The sequence below is a fragment of the Trematomus bernacchii genome, unplaced genomic scaffold (assembly GCF_902827165.1).
Source record: "Trematomus bernacchii unplaced genomic scaffold, fTreBer1.1, whole genome shotgun sequence".
Taxonomy (NCBI): Eukaryota; Metazoa; Chordata; class Actinopteri; order Perciformes; family Nototheniidae; genus Trematomus; species Trematomus bernacchii.
Genome location: NW_022987727.1, coordinates 12,196,213 through 12,215,464, shown reverse-complemented (window position 1 = coordinate 12,215,464; position 19,252 = coordinate 12,196,213). Strand labels below are relative to the sequence as shown.

The following is a 19,252-nucleotide window of genomic DNA, read 5'->3' as shown; positions in this document are numbered from 1 at the left end:
GTTTTCTTCAGATTTTAACATTAACTAGAGTGCGTGATGTCACAGCTAGAGTGGAGCAAATCTTGAAATTTGCCTTCATATATTTTTTTTAAACTGCCATAATTCCCAAATCCTACATTCCTGAGACATAATTTTTCATGACAAACGTAGGAAAACATCTCGTAGCTTGAAAAATGACAAATAATTAAGCAAAAAATAATTCAACAAAATGCCTCTTGAGGGCATGAAGTGACAAAAACGTTCAACATGTCTCCATTAAAACCCATTGTAATTTCAGGCTGATATTTCCTCACAGCAGCAGCCGCACACCTTTAGTTAAACTGCCAAAAAGGCCACATTATTAACCCGAAGGTACACAAAAATTACACTTCAGATACTCAACTTCCTTGACATGCTTCACGTTTTGAAATTTCACAGATATCTGTTATCGTTCTTCCACAAAACGTTCACATGTAAGAGGTTTATCTCTCATTCAGAACAATGCAAACCTTTGATCTCTTCAGAGCTCGTTAGCTCAACTATAAACACCTGTGTAATGGAACACGATGATGTCATCACTCCAACTGACGGCAGTCAGTTCTAACTGTTCATTTCTCACACACACACACACACACACACACACACACACACACACACACACACACACACACACACACTCTCTCTCTCTCTCTGCCACACTCTCTCTCACACACAATGTAACGGCCCAAAACTTCACAGGTTTGGTAACGATGCAGCCATCAACGCATCTAAGCGTAGTATGGGGTGTCATCAAATGCCGTTGCCATGGCGACAGACCACTCGCCATGAAACACGATGTCGCTGTAAGTCCAATGGACACGGTCCAATCGTCCCCCAATCTTCACTTGTATATCACCAGTCCATGCCTCAACAGCTCTACGCCAAATCTGAAATCTCACCATATGCCGTTTCCATGGAAACGCATCCCTCGCCATAAAACACGATGTCCCTTTAACTCCTATGAAAATGTTCAAAAGGTGCTCAAAATTCACATGTGTGCTAACAGTCCAGCCGTGAAGACATCTACGAGACAGTTTTGAGATTTCTTCAAATGCCGTTGCCATGGCAACACAATGCTCGCCAGGAAACACGGTTTTCTCATAACTTCATGAATACAATGTTTCCCGCTAGCATGTATAGCTAGCCTCGTTAGCTATACATGCTATCAGCGTCGGAGGAAAGCCAACTGTAATGTACCGTCCTTTGGGGGTCTGTGAGCGGGCAAAGAGAGGGGATTTCCCCGTTGTCTCTGCTGGAAGTGTGAAATAAACAGAGTCCCCATTTCAGGGACACCTCTTGGAGGTCTCTAGGCCGTCCTTTGGGGGTCTGTGAGCGGGCAAAGAGAGTGGATTTCCCCGTTGTCTCTGCTGGAAGTGTGAAATAAACGTAGTTCTTTGATGTTAGTCAGCTTGCCAGCTGGATTACAATGCTAATCTACGTTTGCTAGTTGTTCAGTTGTTCAATATGCTATACTATACTATGAACAACAGATAGTGGTTCATATTAGGCTGTCAAGCACATGTTTACAATTGCAATCTTATATGGGTAGTCTGCTACATTCATTGTAGCTGGCATAAAAACAATGTTTTTCCCAGCAAACTCATGTCTAGCTCTTAGTAGCCTTGTTGTTTAGCTCGGTAGCATACACCCTCGGAACGCCAGCTATAATGTAATTACGTTTCGCGACTGACCGTACGGTAAATCACCTGGAGTATACTGTCTATGAGTATTTCGTGTGTGAATGCAGACATTCTCCTGCTATGAGATACATGTATGTAAGGCCATCTGCTGATATTAGAGTTGATATGGAAACGCTAGCAACTTAGTTAGCACAGTTAGCACTGGCTTAGCAGTCCGAAACACGCTTACACATTTAAACAGTCGTGGTAGATACCTTGTTTGATAAATACACAAATAACAATGCAAACTTGCAGGTTGTGTACCCGAATCTTACCCTGCTCCAAACGGTCCAAACAAACTAGGAATAGCATCGTCCTTCAGTTTCAAATGCTGTGCATATCCGGCCTCAAACTGGGCAATGTTTTGGAAGCTTTCGTCTGTGAAATGCCGCGCACACAGTAACGTTCTTCGAACCTCTGAAGGAACAGTGTTAAAAAGAAATGTCAACCACTGACTTCATCGTGGTTCTTCCGTCGGTAGGACAAACAGCTCAGATTTCTCCTCACATTTCAGGAAACAGGTCCTTGGCATTGGCATGACTGGATCGATTGTGAACTGAACCAGAGCTTCCAACAGTAAATGTTAGGCTGGCAGAGGGTGCGGCCAGCGCCGCTGGGTGTGGCCATAGCTCTTCCGGATTGGTCCATTTTGTTCCGGGTACCGCATGACATCATGCCGTACCCGGAAGAATCAAATGGGCAGTGACGTATCTCCAACGAGGCGTTTTGGGGAGGTATTTTCTGTGTTAGAGTTTTACTCGCTACAGGGTGTACTTTGAGGGTTTTGACTCTGCACACCGTTTACATGCATAAAAACCTTCATAACACACAAGGGGACGGGTAATAACCGGAAAAGCATGACATGGGCCCTTTAAACATTACATTTCAGCATAGCAGTTTCGCGTCAGATTTTCAGCATAAAGCATTCCCACTAGCAATTTCTTCAGGAATTGCATTCTCTAGTTCCTTCTTATTCTTTCTTCTATGTCTATGTGTCCTGCATGCATCTTTCCTTACTGTTTGTCTTTTATTTGTCTATCGATCCAGTGTTGTATATAAAAACATACATAAAGGACATTATTATCATTAAAAGGCAACCATATTTTCCCTTTTTTTTCAAGAAACTTTGTTGCTCCACATGCTTGCTCCACAGTGTACAAATCCTCCACAGTGTACAAATCCTCCAACCCAATCTGTAGTTGTTTTGGATAACTTGTTGTGTTTGTGTGTGACCTATTACATGATCTTGGAGAATCCCGTTTTAGTGCTATAAACAATATTGTGTAAAGAAAACTTTAAATTGTGAATACCAAAAGGTAAACAAATGTTGGAATCAGATGTCCCTCCCTCCCTCCCTCCCTCCCTCCTACTCACACACTTTTTGTTGCCCTCCTCAGACCTACAGTATGTAGCCCACACTGTTGTATCATGTTGTGTAACAGAATACTATTACTACTGTAAGTGAATGTAATTACTAAGATTTGAACAAAAAAGTTCATTATATCTTAAGCACACTTGACTGGTCTTCTACCTTATAGGGAGAATACGTAGTATTACAGAGAGTTTAATCCCCTGTGTGTGTGTGTGTGTGTGTGTGTGTGTGTGTGTGTGTGTGTGTGTGTGTGTGTGTGTGTGTGTGTGTGTGTGTGTGTGTGTGTGTGTGTGTGTGTGTGTGTGTGTGTGTGTGTGTGTGTGTGTGTGTGTGTGTGTGTGTGTGTGTGTGTGTGTGTGTGTGTGTGTGTGTGTGTGTGTGTGTGTGTGTGTGTGTGTGTGTGTGTGTGTGTGTGTGTGTGTGTGTGTGTGTGTGTGTGTGTGTGTGTGTGTGTGTGTGTGTGTGTGTGTGTGTTGTGTGTGTGTGTGTGTGTGTGTGTGTGTGTGTGTGTGTGTGTGTGTGTGTGTGTTGCAGGCTCAGCAGCTACAGAAGAAAGATGCTCAGCTGAAAGCGTTGGATGCTTTCTACAAGGAGCAGATGGCACAACTGGAGAAGAGGGTACAACACACACACCAACACACCACCATTTATTAGATTCTTTCACATATTCCCAAAGTTGCACACAGAACTATAGACTTGGAACTTGGACAGACTCAGCTTTGTGACACACATAAAGAAACACCCTCAGACAAATGCAGGCACTGTGCATACGCTATTATTGTCCAAATTATTTGGGAAAGTTCACCCACTTAGCACACTATAACACTGAAAGTGGACGTAACTGATCGATAACTTTTGCAAAATGAATGGCATTGGCTGTCTGACTCCTGTCATTCACATCTGCAGAAACATACCCTGTAAAAGTATCACTGTGTGACATTAACATGGTGGGTTGTTACTAGGGGTGTTGAAAATAATCGTTTCTACGATGCATTGCGATGCGGACGTGGACGATTCGGTATCGATGCAGTGACGAAAGATAATCGATCATAGCGTAGTAACGTTGCTTCCTGATTTTCCGGCCGCGGCTTTACTATAACGTTTTTTTATATATTTGTAATATCAAATCGGTCGGTGACGCAGAGATCAGGGAACAGACGTGACAGCGGCACAGCAACACCAAACACGGAGCAGTCTGCTTTATCCACCAACACAAGAACACCAGTCCAGAACCAACAGCAGAAGGACCCGCTCTGAATCACTCCATGTCGCTGCGGCTCAGAGACACAAGGATTTATGTTTTTCAAAAATAACCACTTTACAATCATGTCAGGTTTTTGGTGGATTTAATTAAGTCTTGGATTGCAGAGTATGAATGTCCTCTAGCAATTTTCAGACGATACATGTGTAAAGTTTGTGAAGGCAGGAGGAAAAAAGCTTCCGCGATCACCGTCTCCTCTCCGTTCCTCCAAACCCCGCCCCCTCCCTGAAAATAATGAGTGACAGGCTGATAGTGACCCAATAGAGACTTTATTATTCACTTAATCACTGATTGAGATATAATGAAGCTAACTTACTTACATTCATGGGATTTATGTAACAGTAAAACAGAGAATGTAAGTGTGCACCCACATGCACTATTTTTGTTTTTATATGCTGTAAATACTCCTGTTGTCTGCTGTGTTCAGACTCAAGTCCTGTGTGTGATGCCACATTCAAGACATTCAGTGTCCTTTTTTTAACAGAAGACCGTTGCTAGAAGCTGCAGCTAGACTGCAGAAGCATTATTTTTTTGTTTTTGAGGATGGAACAACTTCCCACACAGATATAGGGAGGCTAGACCTATACAATTCATTTATTTTGGTTTATAAATTAATGTCAAGACATTTTATGTTATTGATTTCTGAAGCACTTTCTAAATAATAAAAAGAGAGTTCATATGTATTTACTAGGGCTGTCAAGTTAACGCGTTAATAACGCGTTAACGCAAAAAAAAATTAACGCCACTAATTATTTTAACGCGATTAACGCATGTGTATTTTTTGTCCTCGGCCGCCGTAGTTTCAGAGCGCATCGAGTTTAAAATACCATCTACATGCTGATGCTGTCAGCCCCGCTCCTGCTGCCCGCTTGTGGCAGACCACACTTCCACGCTCACCGGGAGGCCCGGACTGGCCATCGGGAGGACCGGGAGGGAGTGTGTTTGTGTGGCGCGACTCGCGCGAGCGAGGCACACCTTACGTGTTGTTGTTGTTGTTGTTAGCATCTGGTGCTAGCTAGCTGCGCTAACGGATATAAGGAGCTGTTTCAATGACATTTCGCCGACAACTGCGCCGAGCACTTGACTCTATGCAGGTAGCCAGACAGTGGGACATTGTACGAAAAGTCAGCACACTCAGCACGGATAGTACGCGCAACATGATTGCAGCGTCCAGGCAGCTCCCATTCGAGCATATATGCCTTGAGCTGCACATAGCTCCAACGATCTCCACACACACACACACACACACACACACACACACACACAGTATTATTGTATGAGAGAGGTTCCAGGTTGAATTGAGGCGAATATTTGTAATGTTCAGGTTGTTGTGTTTAATATTCATGAGAATATTTGTCATTGTTCAAATGATAATAAACAAACATATAAAGCATATTTGTCCACTCATATGTTGATAAGAGTATTAAAAACTTGAAAAATATCCCTCTAAGGTACATTTAGAACAGATAAAAAATGTGCGATTAATTTGCGATTAATCGCGATTAACTATGGACAATCATGCGATTAATCGCGATTAAATATTTTAATCGACTGACAGCCCTAGTATTTACTGCATGTATGCATTGATGAAAAATAAGCCATTGAGAAAATTGAGGATGCAACGCATTGGTATGAATCGTGATGAATCGTGATGCATCGGGATATCGAATTGAATCGAATCGTTGACAGGATAATCGTAATCGAATCGTGAGACCAGTGAAGATGCACAGCCCTAGTTGTTACCAAGCTATTTATTGGGTTTTATTGCATGCACTTTTTCTGTTTAACATAAACTGAAACTAGCCAAAAAAAATAGCAAGATCCTACAAAGATCCGTCAGCACAAGGTGTGTCGGTTAAAAAGGAAACACAGATTCTAGCTAACCTGAGCGCTTCCACAGAGCCCTCACAAACCCTTTCATCCCCTTTCATCTGCCCGGCTGACATTTAGCAGGCAGGAAAGGTGTGGAAGCCTCAAGTTAAGTCTCAGCTGCACAAGATGGACCGGCTCTCTGAGGGAAGTGCTCCCCTAGTTCTTAGATGGAGAAGACCTTTGCAGGACATTATGTGTAAAATCAAGGGCTGCATCTCACTTCGGTTAAATGGATTCCTTGCGTCCCTCACTTGCGTCGTTTCGCAACTTGCGACTAGTCCCTCCCACCAGGGAAGCATGGAGAGACGCAAGGAAACCACGAGAAGCAGGGAAATTAGTTTTAAGAGCAATGGGATGTCCTTTCCTCCGGAGCGTCACGTGAAGCGACGTCTGTTTGTAATGACGCCGCACAGCTGATCGTCTGACAGCAGCCAGATCAGTTCATGCGCTGCATCGTCCAATCAGTGAGCGATACACAGTAAGGGGGCGGGGCGAGTGTCTGAGGATTTCACCGGAGGATGGTCTGGTAGTTCCTCGATTATCGCTCCTCCGTTATCGCTCCTCGCTTCTCGATCCTCGATCCTCGGTCCTCGGTCCTCCGGCACAAATAAGGCCACTGGGACACTACTCAAGATGGCGCAGACAAATCAACTTCCGGTGATACCGAGGAGCGAGGAGCGAGGAAATGAAAAATAAGAGAAGTGAAACGCACCCTAGGTGTTATGCTCTGTTTACCATGGCTAATTGAAGCATGTCCTGCAAAATGAGTGTTCGGAGCAGATGGAGTCACACGGGCCATGTGACTGCCATCCCTGCAGTGCAACAGTTACCCTCTGTGGGTCATATGTTTGTAGCTTTGTACCGTTTAGAAATGATAATACCAGTGTTAAGGAAATAGTACCTTTTGAAAGAATACCAACACCAACAGAGTATTTCATTTGCCTTTCTTTTTGTCTAACTCATTGTAACCCATTATGGGAATACAGTTTAATAAAAGGCCACCACCTCTCCCTACCATCAAGATATTTCTACAAATATACGAATACAAGTGTTGAAGTAAAAATGTATTTGATTTAAAACACACACAAAACTTAACTTCACAGACTGTATGCGTTTTATCAGCTGAAGCAGTGGGCTAATCAAGGTGACGTAACATTACATTAAAAAAAGTTACCAATATTTTTTTAATGTACTGATACCTAGCCCTACTCAATCATACACTCAGCCTTTAGAGGGGTCCCATTTTTCTAATTTCAGGGTCATATATTTTGTGCCTCTATAGAAGTATTTACATGCTTTAATGTTCAAAAGGTCTTTATTTAGTCTCATACTGCCTGTGCTGCAGCACCTCTTTTCACCCTCTGTCTGAAACCAGAGCCCAGCTCACTCTGATTGGTTAGCTGGACGGCTCTGTTGTGATTGGTCAGTTCATAGATGTCCCACCCCTCAGCCTATCACGTACAATGTGTAGGAGCCCTAGCCAAAAGGAGCTTGAGTGTTACATAGGGATATCATTATGTTACTGAAGTAAACAAAGGAGTCCAATGTAGGCGTTTCAGGCAGGGGGGGAGTGTGTGTGGGAGAGAAACTCCCTTTGGAGGGAACTTTGTGATTTTAGCCTTCGGAGTCTATTTACATGCACAACAACCTATATTAACCCCCCTCAAAGAAAGGGGAAAGCTTATTTATTGTCTTTTCTTTTAGTGTACGTACAGGTTCATTTTTTTGTTAATTCCAGAGTACTGTTGGAAAATTGAACTAAAGATAATCTCACAGCAGGTTTGGAATAAACCGTGTGCATATGTGCATGTCGGTTGAGTTTATATTTAGTGTCTGCCATAAGCTACCATAAGCGGATAGAGTTGTTGGAAGCCACTGACTCGAGCAATGGGCTTTTTTCTGTTTGGCTAAATCTGAAGTTTGGGCTTTCTGAAACAAGTAAATGGTTTGCTTCTTTCTTTTTTTCTTTCTTTTCATGCTTTCCCCCATGATTCTATTTCCGTCTTCTTCCATTGACAGGTTTACAGCATCATAACACAACATCTGTATTCTAATTATCATGCATGCAGCCTAAATAAACATTGATTACCTCAATGAATATTCTTTAGACACACACACACACACACACACACACACACACACACACACACACACACACACACACACACACACACACACACACTGTCTCTCACACACATACATTCATTTATTAGATTCTTTCACATATTCCCAAACTTGCACACAAAACTATAGACTTGGAAATAGAGGGGGGAACGCAAAATAGGAGAAAAATCTGTAAAGAGAAGCAATATTAAAAGAGGGAAACAAATTAAGAAAACATCTGAAGAGACAGAAAAGGTGAGTGTGAGAGCAAGGGAAAGAGTGCAGTGAGAGTGAGAAAAGGAAAGAAAGATATATAAGAAGAGGTTGTAAGACAGTGGTACAAAAGGCGAAATATAAGATAAGAGAACAAGAAACAGAAGACATTTTTTGCGGTCTTTACCAGAAAAGCAGAAGTATTGGTTGCTTGTGAAATTGTCCAAAACAAAATCCTCATGGGAGACCCTGGTTCATTTGAATTATGACTCGGAGAAGCAAAGGCAATAGTGTTACAGGGGAACTTAACCACTTATAGAGACAGGTAGGAACCCAACAAAGCATGTGATTCACTTTGTATAGGCCATAGTTCACATTAGGCCCATGGTCCCCTTCAAACCAAGTGTCAGGAAAATCGAGCTTTTTCAGTAAAGAAAATAAAAACATTGTTGCATATCATCAGTCAATGATGGGTTAACTCTTGTTGCATTGCCTTCAACTGGTCCAAAATCCATTAGAACTTGTTTCCATGTATTTTTAAGCCATTCTAGCGGGTGGCTCTAGGGATGGCAATATTTACATTTTCTCTTGATTTATTCCTTATTTATGATATAACTTGATATTCATGGTTTCCAGATGAATGATTTGAATAACTTTGATCTCCTTTGGTATAGTATCATCAACTCAAAAATATCATAGAACTAATAATGACGGATTAGCTTCAGCTGTACTGTTTGTGTTTATTGACAATAATCAAATTCAAGTATTTGGCACATTATGTACATGGTTTACAAGATAAACAATAAACCGATCTCTATCAGCTTGCTGGTTTCATTGTAACGTTAGCATTGTAAGCACCACTGGGCCAATGAAAGCCTCACAGAACCTTTGTCTTGTTTTAACCCAAACCATGATCTTTCCCTCACCTTAAAGGTAGGGTAGGTAAGTTTGAGAAACCGGCTCGAGATACACTTTTTGTTATATTCCATGGAATACTCTTAACATCCCGATAGCAATGAATATCTTAAGTGCTTTGACAAAAAATCCATAAAAAAATGGAACCCGTAATACTGTAAAAAGTACGACCAATCATTTTAGCCGGCCCGGCTAAAATAACTGGATGGCCTACCTGCCTGTCAGCCTTCCATCTGTGCACAAACTTATCTCGTGCCCTCATTGGTCATGTGCGCGTTCGTGTGTGTTGGAGGAGGGGCTCTGTAAGGAAGTGGCAGATTTTCTCCGGTTGTGTATTTTCAAATTCTAGCGATCTCGAGCCGTTTTCTCAAACTTACCTACCCTACCTTTAATTAAGTTCTTTGCTTAAACCTGGGAAAACCTGAACCAGTGTAAAACTAATCATGTGTGCTTCTGGTTTGGAAGACACTGATATATAATGTCCATGGGGCTTTTTGTTTGGAGGAAAATTACAAATGACTCGTTTTCCCTCGAGTTCAGAAGATTTGTTGAAATTAAGAAATGTTAGTCCAGCTTGGAAAAAGTGAGGAAGGAGGGAAAAACTTAGATTTCACATCATCTAAGTGAAAGGAGAATTACATTACATTACATTACATTGCATTTAGCTGACGCTTTTATCCAAAGCGACTTACAATAAGTGCATTCGACCAACAAGATACAAACTTGAAGAAAACAGAATCATATAAGTACATCAGGTTTCATAGAGCTATAGAATAAAAGCAAGCAGAGAAAGAGAAAGGACTGAAGAGGTTCAGAGACAAATGGCCTCCACCGTTATATTCACACAATATTCACATAATACGACCCAAATCTTGTATTTCTGTCATGCTGCGGAAGTGATTTGAATTAGAAAAAAAGAGAGAGAAAGAATAATAATATGGCTGTGGAGAGTCAAAGCATGCTGGAGATGAAATGGATGGAAGATGATTTTGTGTGCATGTACACACACACATATGTGTGTGTGTACATGCACACATATGTGTGTGTGCTTGTACACACACACATATGTGTGTGTGAAAATGTGCACATAACACCAATATCCATAAAGTCTTCTGTGGATTTTAGGACACACACACACACACACACACACACACACACACACACACACACACACACACACACACCCACACACAGGTCTTGGAGTCAGAAGCCTGGCTATTTGTGTTTGTCTCATTAGTGGGTTTGCATAGGGAGTAGGAGACTGGAAGGCTGTCGTACGGGTGGCACTAGCTGTGTTTGTCGTTGGGCTTAGGATGTTTGGAGACAGACCACTATGTGTATGTGTTATACAGAGAGATATGCATGCATACTGTATATTCAGGTGCACGTGTACTGTATATGTAAATGGAGGAATTATGTCTCTATCCTCAGGCTCGGTGTGTTTGCAGACCGCACCAGAAGCCTCATAATGCTGTGGATTTACTCTGTTTGACTGCTCCAAGTGTTCTCAATGCCTGAGCTTTAGTTTTCTCAAACTGCTCAGCTGAACTAAACCAAGATGGGTAAAGTGAAACTGAGCCAGGCTTATAACTATGTTACAGTATCTTACACCTTTGCATTAACATACTTGCTGGCAAGAACTTGTTCCTTTAAACAGTTGATGTGTGGACGATCACATGACTTATTGATTCTGAATTGATTACAATATACATTGCCTGATTTCTCGCCTGTAAAGTAATTCACTGACCCTGGCACTGCGTCTAGTCTGAACTACCCAATTGGTTAGCATTAGCGCTAAAGCTTCCATTAACGCCCAAGTTAACTAACTGATAAATCGTTTTTTTACCTAAAGACCAACATGCTTAAGGCTGAATTCACATGATACGTGATTTGCTCAAGCGAGTTTGGGTGCAGAGCCAGAGCAGGTCGTAAAAAAAAAAAAAAAGCTAGTTCAGTTTTGCTTCTGTGGTTACGTCTCGCTAGCTTGCGGCGCTCCATACAGCTGTCATCTGATTGGTTGTGCGTCAAAAGGTAAGCTTTAAATGAGGTCAAAGTTTAAATAATTTGAACTACGAGCACAGAGCTCAGCAACAATATTGGGTCTGTGACACCGAGGGTAACGCTTTCACCTAGTGGATTGCATCGCTTTCTCCATAGAAACAAAACGGCAACTTCAGCGCAGTAAAAATCATCAGTTTACTGGTCAAAAATGATCTTGGTGGTTTTCCAGTTAGAGCTCTTTTTCTATGGTTCTAACAAACCAAAGGTGTTCTTGATAGAACAAATCCATCTTTGTCTTTCCATGTCTTACTAATGTCAATACAGGAAATGTATTAGCACAATTTTTCATTTGATTTTCGCACATGTCTATTGCTGGTTTCACATGCACCTTTTGATATATACGTAACTCTTCCTCCTTACCGTCTCGTCTTGCTTGCTCACTCTCTCACGCACACTCTGACTCACTGTCATGGTAAAGTATAGTTTGAAGCTGGTGGAAATAGAGCATACAGGAGGGGATAATAATCCTCCTTCAAGTCTGACAGGTTCCTTGACATGCTCACAGCGTTCGCCTCCATGTAGCGCACCCGAAATATCTGCACACAGACACACGCCCACACACACAGCTTAGCAGTAAATGACGCCGATGGCAGTACCTTTTCTCTGGTCAAACAGAGAAGAGGAGAACCTATTTAAAATGGTTATGCACATTCTGTATATTCACATATACGTACACACACGCGGTAACGATGGCACGTTGGCTTTCTAATCAGAACTTTTTTTTAGTACCGTATTAAAACTCCACTTTTTTGCTGTGTTGCACTTTCTTATGGAAATGAATACACCCTGGGCCCGAGTCAAAGTTTAACGCTTTCATCCTGTGAGAAGCTATCTGCTCAATATGCTGCAGCGAGGACTTCCAATGTGCCTATTAGTTGAGCTTGTTAGCAATATTTCCTCTGAGGCTGCACCCATCTGGAGATGAAGATATGAGTTGCAAAATAAGTTTACATCACTAAACATTGCAGAGTTGTGGCTTCCATTCCTGATACCTAATTATTTTTGCCTTAGCAACAAAAATAAAGTGTTTCTGTACGTTGTGGTAAACACTCTTGGGTGAATTTTAAGTTGTGTCTTACATTTTTTTTGCTGTTAAAGGCATGATTTATACTGTGTTTTATATCTGATAATGTTTAAGCTTAACATCTGCCATGCACTACAAGAGCATTTTCTCTTATAATTACTTTACCTGTAAATTGAACTTGAATCCACTTATGATGTTTATCTTACACTTACATTCTAAAGCAGAGATGTTACATAACCCCGTTTTTCACACAACGTTGTCCATAAATTCTTTTGGGTCCAAGCTAATGTTGCCAGAGTTGTAAGTCATAACTATTAGCTGACTAGGTTTTCCATTAGTGACATCTCTGACCCCTCAAGGGCTAGAAACCAGTATACAATATACATTACACCAAAGAAGTAGAATGATAAATGGAAGTACATTTGTTTAAGTACGTAAAAAATGTCACACACACATATACAGTTCTACTCAAAGCCCAGGGTCAATAGTGTGACACCATCAAGAATCCTTTTGTGTGGTTCAGTAAATGCCTCTGCCACTTTCAGGTCATACCAAAAGGTTAGATGAGGTGTGTGTGTGGGAGTGTGTGGGAGTTTTCTTTTAGCTACCAACTTGTAGACCAAGGTTTGCGATGTGTTCAAAAATGAACAGGGGACATATTATGCTCATTTTCAGGATCCTTTTTGTATTTTGTGCCTCTACTGTGACACGTTAACATGCATTAATGTTTAAAAAGCGCTTTATTTTTCTCATACTGCCTTCCCTGCAGCACCTCTTGTCACCTGACAACAAGAGCTCTGATTGGTTAGCTGGCTGGCTCTGTTGAGATTGGTCAACTGCTTAAAGATATGTCGGAATATCATATATTCGTATCATATAATATTTGGTGGAGCAGTACCCAATAGAAGCGCGAGTGTTACATAGTGATGTTGTACTCCCTCTAGTGTTACCTTTGGGATTTTAGCCTTTGCAGACCATTTACATGTACAAAACCCTATACACTCTATAGCAGGGGTGTCAAACTCAATTTCATCGCGGGCCACATCAGCATTATGGTTGCCCTCAAAGGGCCGGTTGTAATTTTAACACTATATAAATATACATATATAAAATAATGTTTTATATAACAATATTTCCTCTGCATTGGAGTATTATTGGTTTTGGCAATAACTACGTCTGAAAGCATTAATGTATTGTGCACGTAGACACAAAAATACTGTATGTGGGCTCAGACTAACATTTCACTCTCTTACTGTTACATAAATCCCATGAATTTATGAAATTGAGTTAGCCTCATCATATCTTATCAAAAAGAGATACAATGTTTGTGAAATATATTTTTTGTGAATAATAAAGTATTTTTCTTTTGGATATCAAGCATTATTTAAGTAGGCTATATTTAATTTGAATTCAGCAATAATATTTTAATAGTCTGAAAGCCAAGACTTTGAGAACCCCCTGTCCCAGATCCTGCTGTGTTACTATCACCTGTCACTCACTATTTCAGTAAGCAGTGAGTGGGGGGGGGCGGCGGCGTGTTGAGGAGGAACAGAGTGAGAGGGGACAGGGATCGCGGAAGTTTTCCTCCTTCCTTTACAAACTTTACACAAGTATTTATAAGTATTTATCGTCTGAATATAGCAAAAAGACGTTCATACTCTGCGAGCCAAGACCTCATATATTTTAATCCACCAGAAACCGGAAATAACCGTACCGCAAGTTTTTCTAAAACATAATAAATCCATGTGTGTCTCTGAGCCGCAGCGACACCGAGTGATTCTTAAAGAGTGGGTCATTCTGTCTGTTTGTTCTGGGACTGGAGTTGCTTGTCTCGGTTGCTGAAGCAGACTTTGCTCCGTGTTTGGTGTCTTTGTGCCGCTGTAAATTATGTTCCTTCAACTCTGTGTCACTCACAGTCACACACTGGTCACTCACCGCCTCAGAGTGCCGCTGCTGATAGGAAGTCGCTTCAGTGCGCACGTCACAAAACGAAATGCATTTTGGGACATGCAGTTTATGGGCAACGTGCTTAAACGGCATGTAACCGTATAATAAACTGTTTATATTCTTTGCGAGCTCTCGCGGGCCTAATAAAATGAGGTCGCGGGCCTTGAGTTTGACACCCCTGCTCTATAGGAAAGAGAAAACCCCAATAAAGCATAGTGGCCTCTTTAAGCCTTTTGCTGCTTTGGCAAGTGTCTATCCTACATTAGTGCCATATGTGTTTATTTCATAGAAGATACTTTCAGCCAGGATACATCAACCTTATCAATGCCCTACATGGACCAATAGAGTGAGATGCTCTATATCCTGATCTGAGCTCAGTATTACCTCTGACATAATTACCTTGTTTTAATGAGCGAACAGCATTGGAACTACACTATTAAACAAATCTACCTCATTACTTTTGAGCCTGCCTTTGACTCCAAACAAGCACCAAATTTAGGATCCCATAGACGCAGGGTGGTTGTAAACATGTGTAGACAGCTGGGGAGAATTGCTGCAATCATCATCAGTAGGGAAGCAGAAATCTGTTTGGTTATTGATGGCTGATGACGGTTAAGTGCAGCTGTTGCCACATTTGTACAGCTAACAGGCTTTTTGACACTCTACACATAGGCTATGTTTTGCACGTTTTTTTATGGCCATCTTTAAAAAAGTAATGAGCATTGGTTTCTCCATCATTACTTTTTTTTCCTATCCCATGCACATCACCTTTCCTCTTGCTTTTAACCCTAACCCTGGTTAGGAAATGGTACATTCGCTCAAAATATCGACCATATGCCACCATTATCCTTGCCCTGAGTATTCAGATTGAAAGCATAACGACATTTAGAGCTTCAGATGTTGGGACCACTTTTTGTGCCTAAAGACTACTAGTCAGGAAAACCACCTCTATCGCAACCCTCTTGCATCTTCTGCACACTCACCTCGAGAAGCCAAAAGCCCATGTAAAGATTCTATTTGCCGACTTCTCATCGGCTTTTAACACCATCAAGCCAAGTATTTTAGCAAATATTTTAACTGAAGAATTCTCACTTGAACCTGGTCTGATCTCCTGGATTGTTGACTTCCTCAGCTTTAGAATTCAGCAGGTCAAAATAGGCATGGCACTTTCTGACACAATAACTACCTGGATAGGCTCACCCCAGGGATGTGTCTTATCCTCTCTTATATTTATTTTATACACCAACTCCTGCATTAGCACTTTTCCCAATAGGCACTTTATTAAGTATGCAGATGATACGGCCCTGGTCAGCCTCCTCTTTGATGAGGAAGAGGATCATGGGCCTGTCCTTGACTTCTTTATTAACTGGTGTGAGAAGTCAAACCTGCTTCTAAACACCTCAAAAACAAAGGAGATGGAAATTGATTTTAGAATAGCACAATCGCCCAACCCTACTCTTTTAAATAGCGAGCCCATTCAATGTGTTACTGAGTACAAATATCTTGTCGTACTTGACCACAAACTCAGATGGGATGTTTGGTCTGAGAAAATAAATGCCAAGTCTGTTTTTTTTATGTAAATGATTGTCTTTTAATGTCGGCAACAGAATGGTTAAGATGTTTTATCATGCTTTTATTGAAAGTGTCCACTCCTTCGGCATTATATGCTGGTTCGGCAACGCCACTGAGGCACAGAAAAAGTCAGTCAGGAGGGCCATAACATTGTCCAGTAAATTGACAGGAATCTCATTTGCTAATATAGAATGCTTATACAAGGACAGAGTTTTAAAATTGGCACACAATATTGTGAGTGACCTGAGGCACCCACTTGCCTCTTACGGGCCGTCTCCACGGCAGCGTTAAAAAATCTTGAAACGCTTCTGCCCATTCACTTTGAATGGGGTGACGTCACTTTTTTTCGCTTTCGCCGAAATGCATTGTGGGCAGGCGAGCGGAGATTCTCAGGATTTTCAAGATCCAAAGTTGAACAATGTTCAACTTTTGAAGCTGAGGAGGAAGCGTCAGCCAATCAAATCCCGTGTACGCAAATCTGACAGTTCAAGCTCTAGCCAATCAAACGGCGTGTATGCTGGGAGAGACGGACCGCAGGTCATTTCCTCATATTCCAAAACATGGAGGAGAAATTAGCGGTAGCGAATCAATCACCCGGTGCTTTATGACCAGACCTACCGGGATATAAACCGGAGGAGCCAGGCATGGAGGGAGGTGGCAGAGACAGTGGTATGTTTTCGCCTGTTTTGGGGAGTTTATATCCAGTTTACTTCGGGCTTTTTGGCTTCATATGTCGCGGGCGGGAGATTCATGTGATTGGTTGATCGCAAAAAAATCCCCAAGCCTCAGATACGCCCACCTCCAAGATTTTTTTAACGCTGCCGTGGAGACGGCCCGTTACTTTGAACTGTTGCCATCCGGGCGGAGATATCGTGCCCCTCTGTTAAAAAAGAACAGATCTAGGCTGTCTTTCGTCCCACAAGCCATCAAACTCCTGAATCAATGATGGCTAGGACGCACTGTTTACCCAGCTGGTCTGGCCCTGTCCCCCCTATTTCGCAAATGAGGGCCTAGGCCCCTTGTCATGTCTCAGGGTTCCCGCGGGGTCTTAAAAAGTCTTAAATTTGATAATATGAATTTAAGGCCTTAAAAAGGTCTTAAATATGGCCAAAAAAATAAGAAAGGTCTTAAATATGATTTAGAAGGTCTTAAAAATGATCGGATTTGAAAGGTACTTCTGTGTTGCGATAGCATTATGCTGTGTTCACACCGGACGCGATGCGATGTTTGGGGGCGGCGCGATTACATGTAAAGTCAATGCAGAGACGTGGACAGACGCAAATTCGCTCCGACGGCGCGCATGAAGCGGTGGACGCGGCGCGAATCACACGATTGAGGCGATTGAACGGTGCCGCGTTAAACGCGAGAGTTCAATTTTTTCAACTCGAGCGTCAAATTCACATGACGCGTTCTCGCGGAAGCCAATCAGCGGTGAGGATCTCAGCCGCCGTCACTGACGTTCAACCACACAACATCAGCCGTTAGCTGTTAGCAGTTAGCACACAGAGCTCACAGCTCCTCATATCCGTTCAGAAACTGGACAAAAGTTAAACGAGTACAAACCACAGACTGTCTGTGTCATGGTGAATACAGTCGCTGCTTATTTATGTCTGTAGGCCGTTGTTATGAGTGTGGAATGAGCATATACAACGTTAGCTTAGCCTAGTTGACCCGATCTTCATTCAGAAAACAAGCATTTTAAAAGGTGTTTTGCCTGCCGTCTTGTCTGCAGACTTGTCAAAGCATTAATTCATGGTTGTTACTAACCGGTATCAGTATGTTGTTACTTCGGCATCATTTAGAAACGTGTATTACAATTTAATCACGGTAAAATATGTTCATTTGTTGTAGTTGTAGCTCCCGAGCCAGCGCGTCTTGTTTGAATGATGCGAGTAAACACAGCTGGCAGCCGCGGTGAACCTACAGCGTTTAGAGCGATGCGATAGGAGCGATTAGAGCGATGCGATAGGAGCGATTAGAGCGAAGCGAATAGTCGCATCGCGTCCGGTGTGAACGCAGCATAAATGTGTTTTGGGGGAAATGTCCGGGCTGCAAAGTAACCAGTATGGTAATAGCCTTTCAGTTCCCCCCAACAATTTGTATTGAAATAAATCAACATGGAACCAGTAATCACTAACTTTGTTTCCGCCGGCCCCTTATTGGAGAACACCCAGCTAGTAACCTAGCAACCAAGCTTCAGCTAGCGGCAGTCAGAAACTCATGTATCTTCGAATACATATGGGGAAGTGTAAGTTCAACCGTTATTGGTTGGAAAACATCGAATTTAGTGCTTGGTTGAAACCAGGGGAGGGGAACGTGTTTGAAGCCCGCTGCACCTTTTGCAAAATAAATTAGCGTTTGTTTGGCTAATGTAGCGTTAGCTAGTGCAGCGTTAGCTAGTGCAGCAGCTCCCGCAACAACACAGTGGGACCTCCGGGCAACGTTTGGGTCTACGTCAACCCTAAAAGTGGAGGTGCTGTAGTGTATACGCTAAATACCGTAGTTAAACACCAATCATACAACAGCAACGATGAAAGATTGTAGCCAAGGCAGCAGAGCTCTGAATATAGCTCTTGTCACTCTCTCTCTCTCCCACACACACACACACACACACACACACACACACACACACACACACACACACACACACACACACACACACACACACACACACACACACACACACACACACACACACACACACACACACTAGGGCTGCTCGATTATGGCAAACATCATAATCACGATTATTTTGGTCAATAATTGATATCACAATTATTAAATACAATTATTAATTGACTTTGAAAACATCCATTTATTGAACTTCAAAACAAATAATAATTTGGACAGTATCTTTTTAACTGTTGATTACCCTGAACGTATAATTCAACTGAAAAAATAAATTAAATAAATGATACATTTAAATAAATAATATCAAAAATAATAAATACCAATAAACAAGATCAACAAATATTTTGGAGCGCACTTCCACAAGCTACTAAACATATACAAATATGATAAATAAAAATAAATTAGACTAAAATTAATTAATCAAATATGTTGTAGTGCACTGTCACAACCTAGCAAAGCAAAATAATCGATTATGTTGTTTCGTAATTGCGATTAAAATATGATTAATTGCACAGCCCACACACACACACACACACACACAGACACAGACACAGACACAGACACACACACACAAGCACACAGAG

General features: G+C 41.8%; 1 protein-coding gene across 1 annotated transcript in view; it reads left to right on the top strand.

The window, feature by feature from the left end:
• chchd6a (coiled-coil-helix-coiled-coil-helix domain containing 6a) overlaps positions 1 to 19,252 on the top strand; it is an 83,153-nt gene that overhangs the window by 21,269 nt on the left and 42,632 nt on the right. The window contains exon 6 of the mRNA XM_034145478.1: positions 3,604 to 3,687. Coding sequence (XP_034001369.1) covers positions 3,604 to 3,687 — 84 coding nt within the window. The remainder of the gene's footprint in view (positions 1 to 3,603; positions 3,688 to 19,252) is intronic.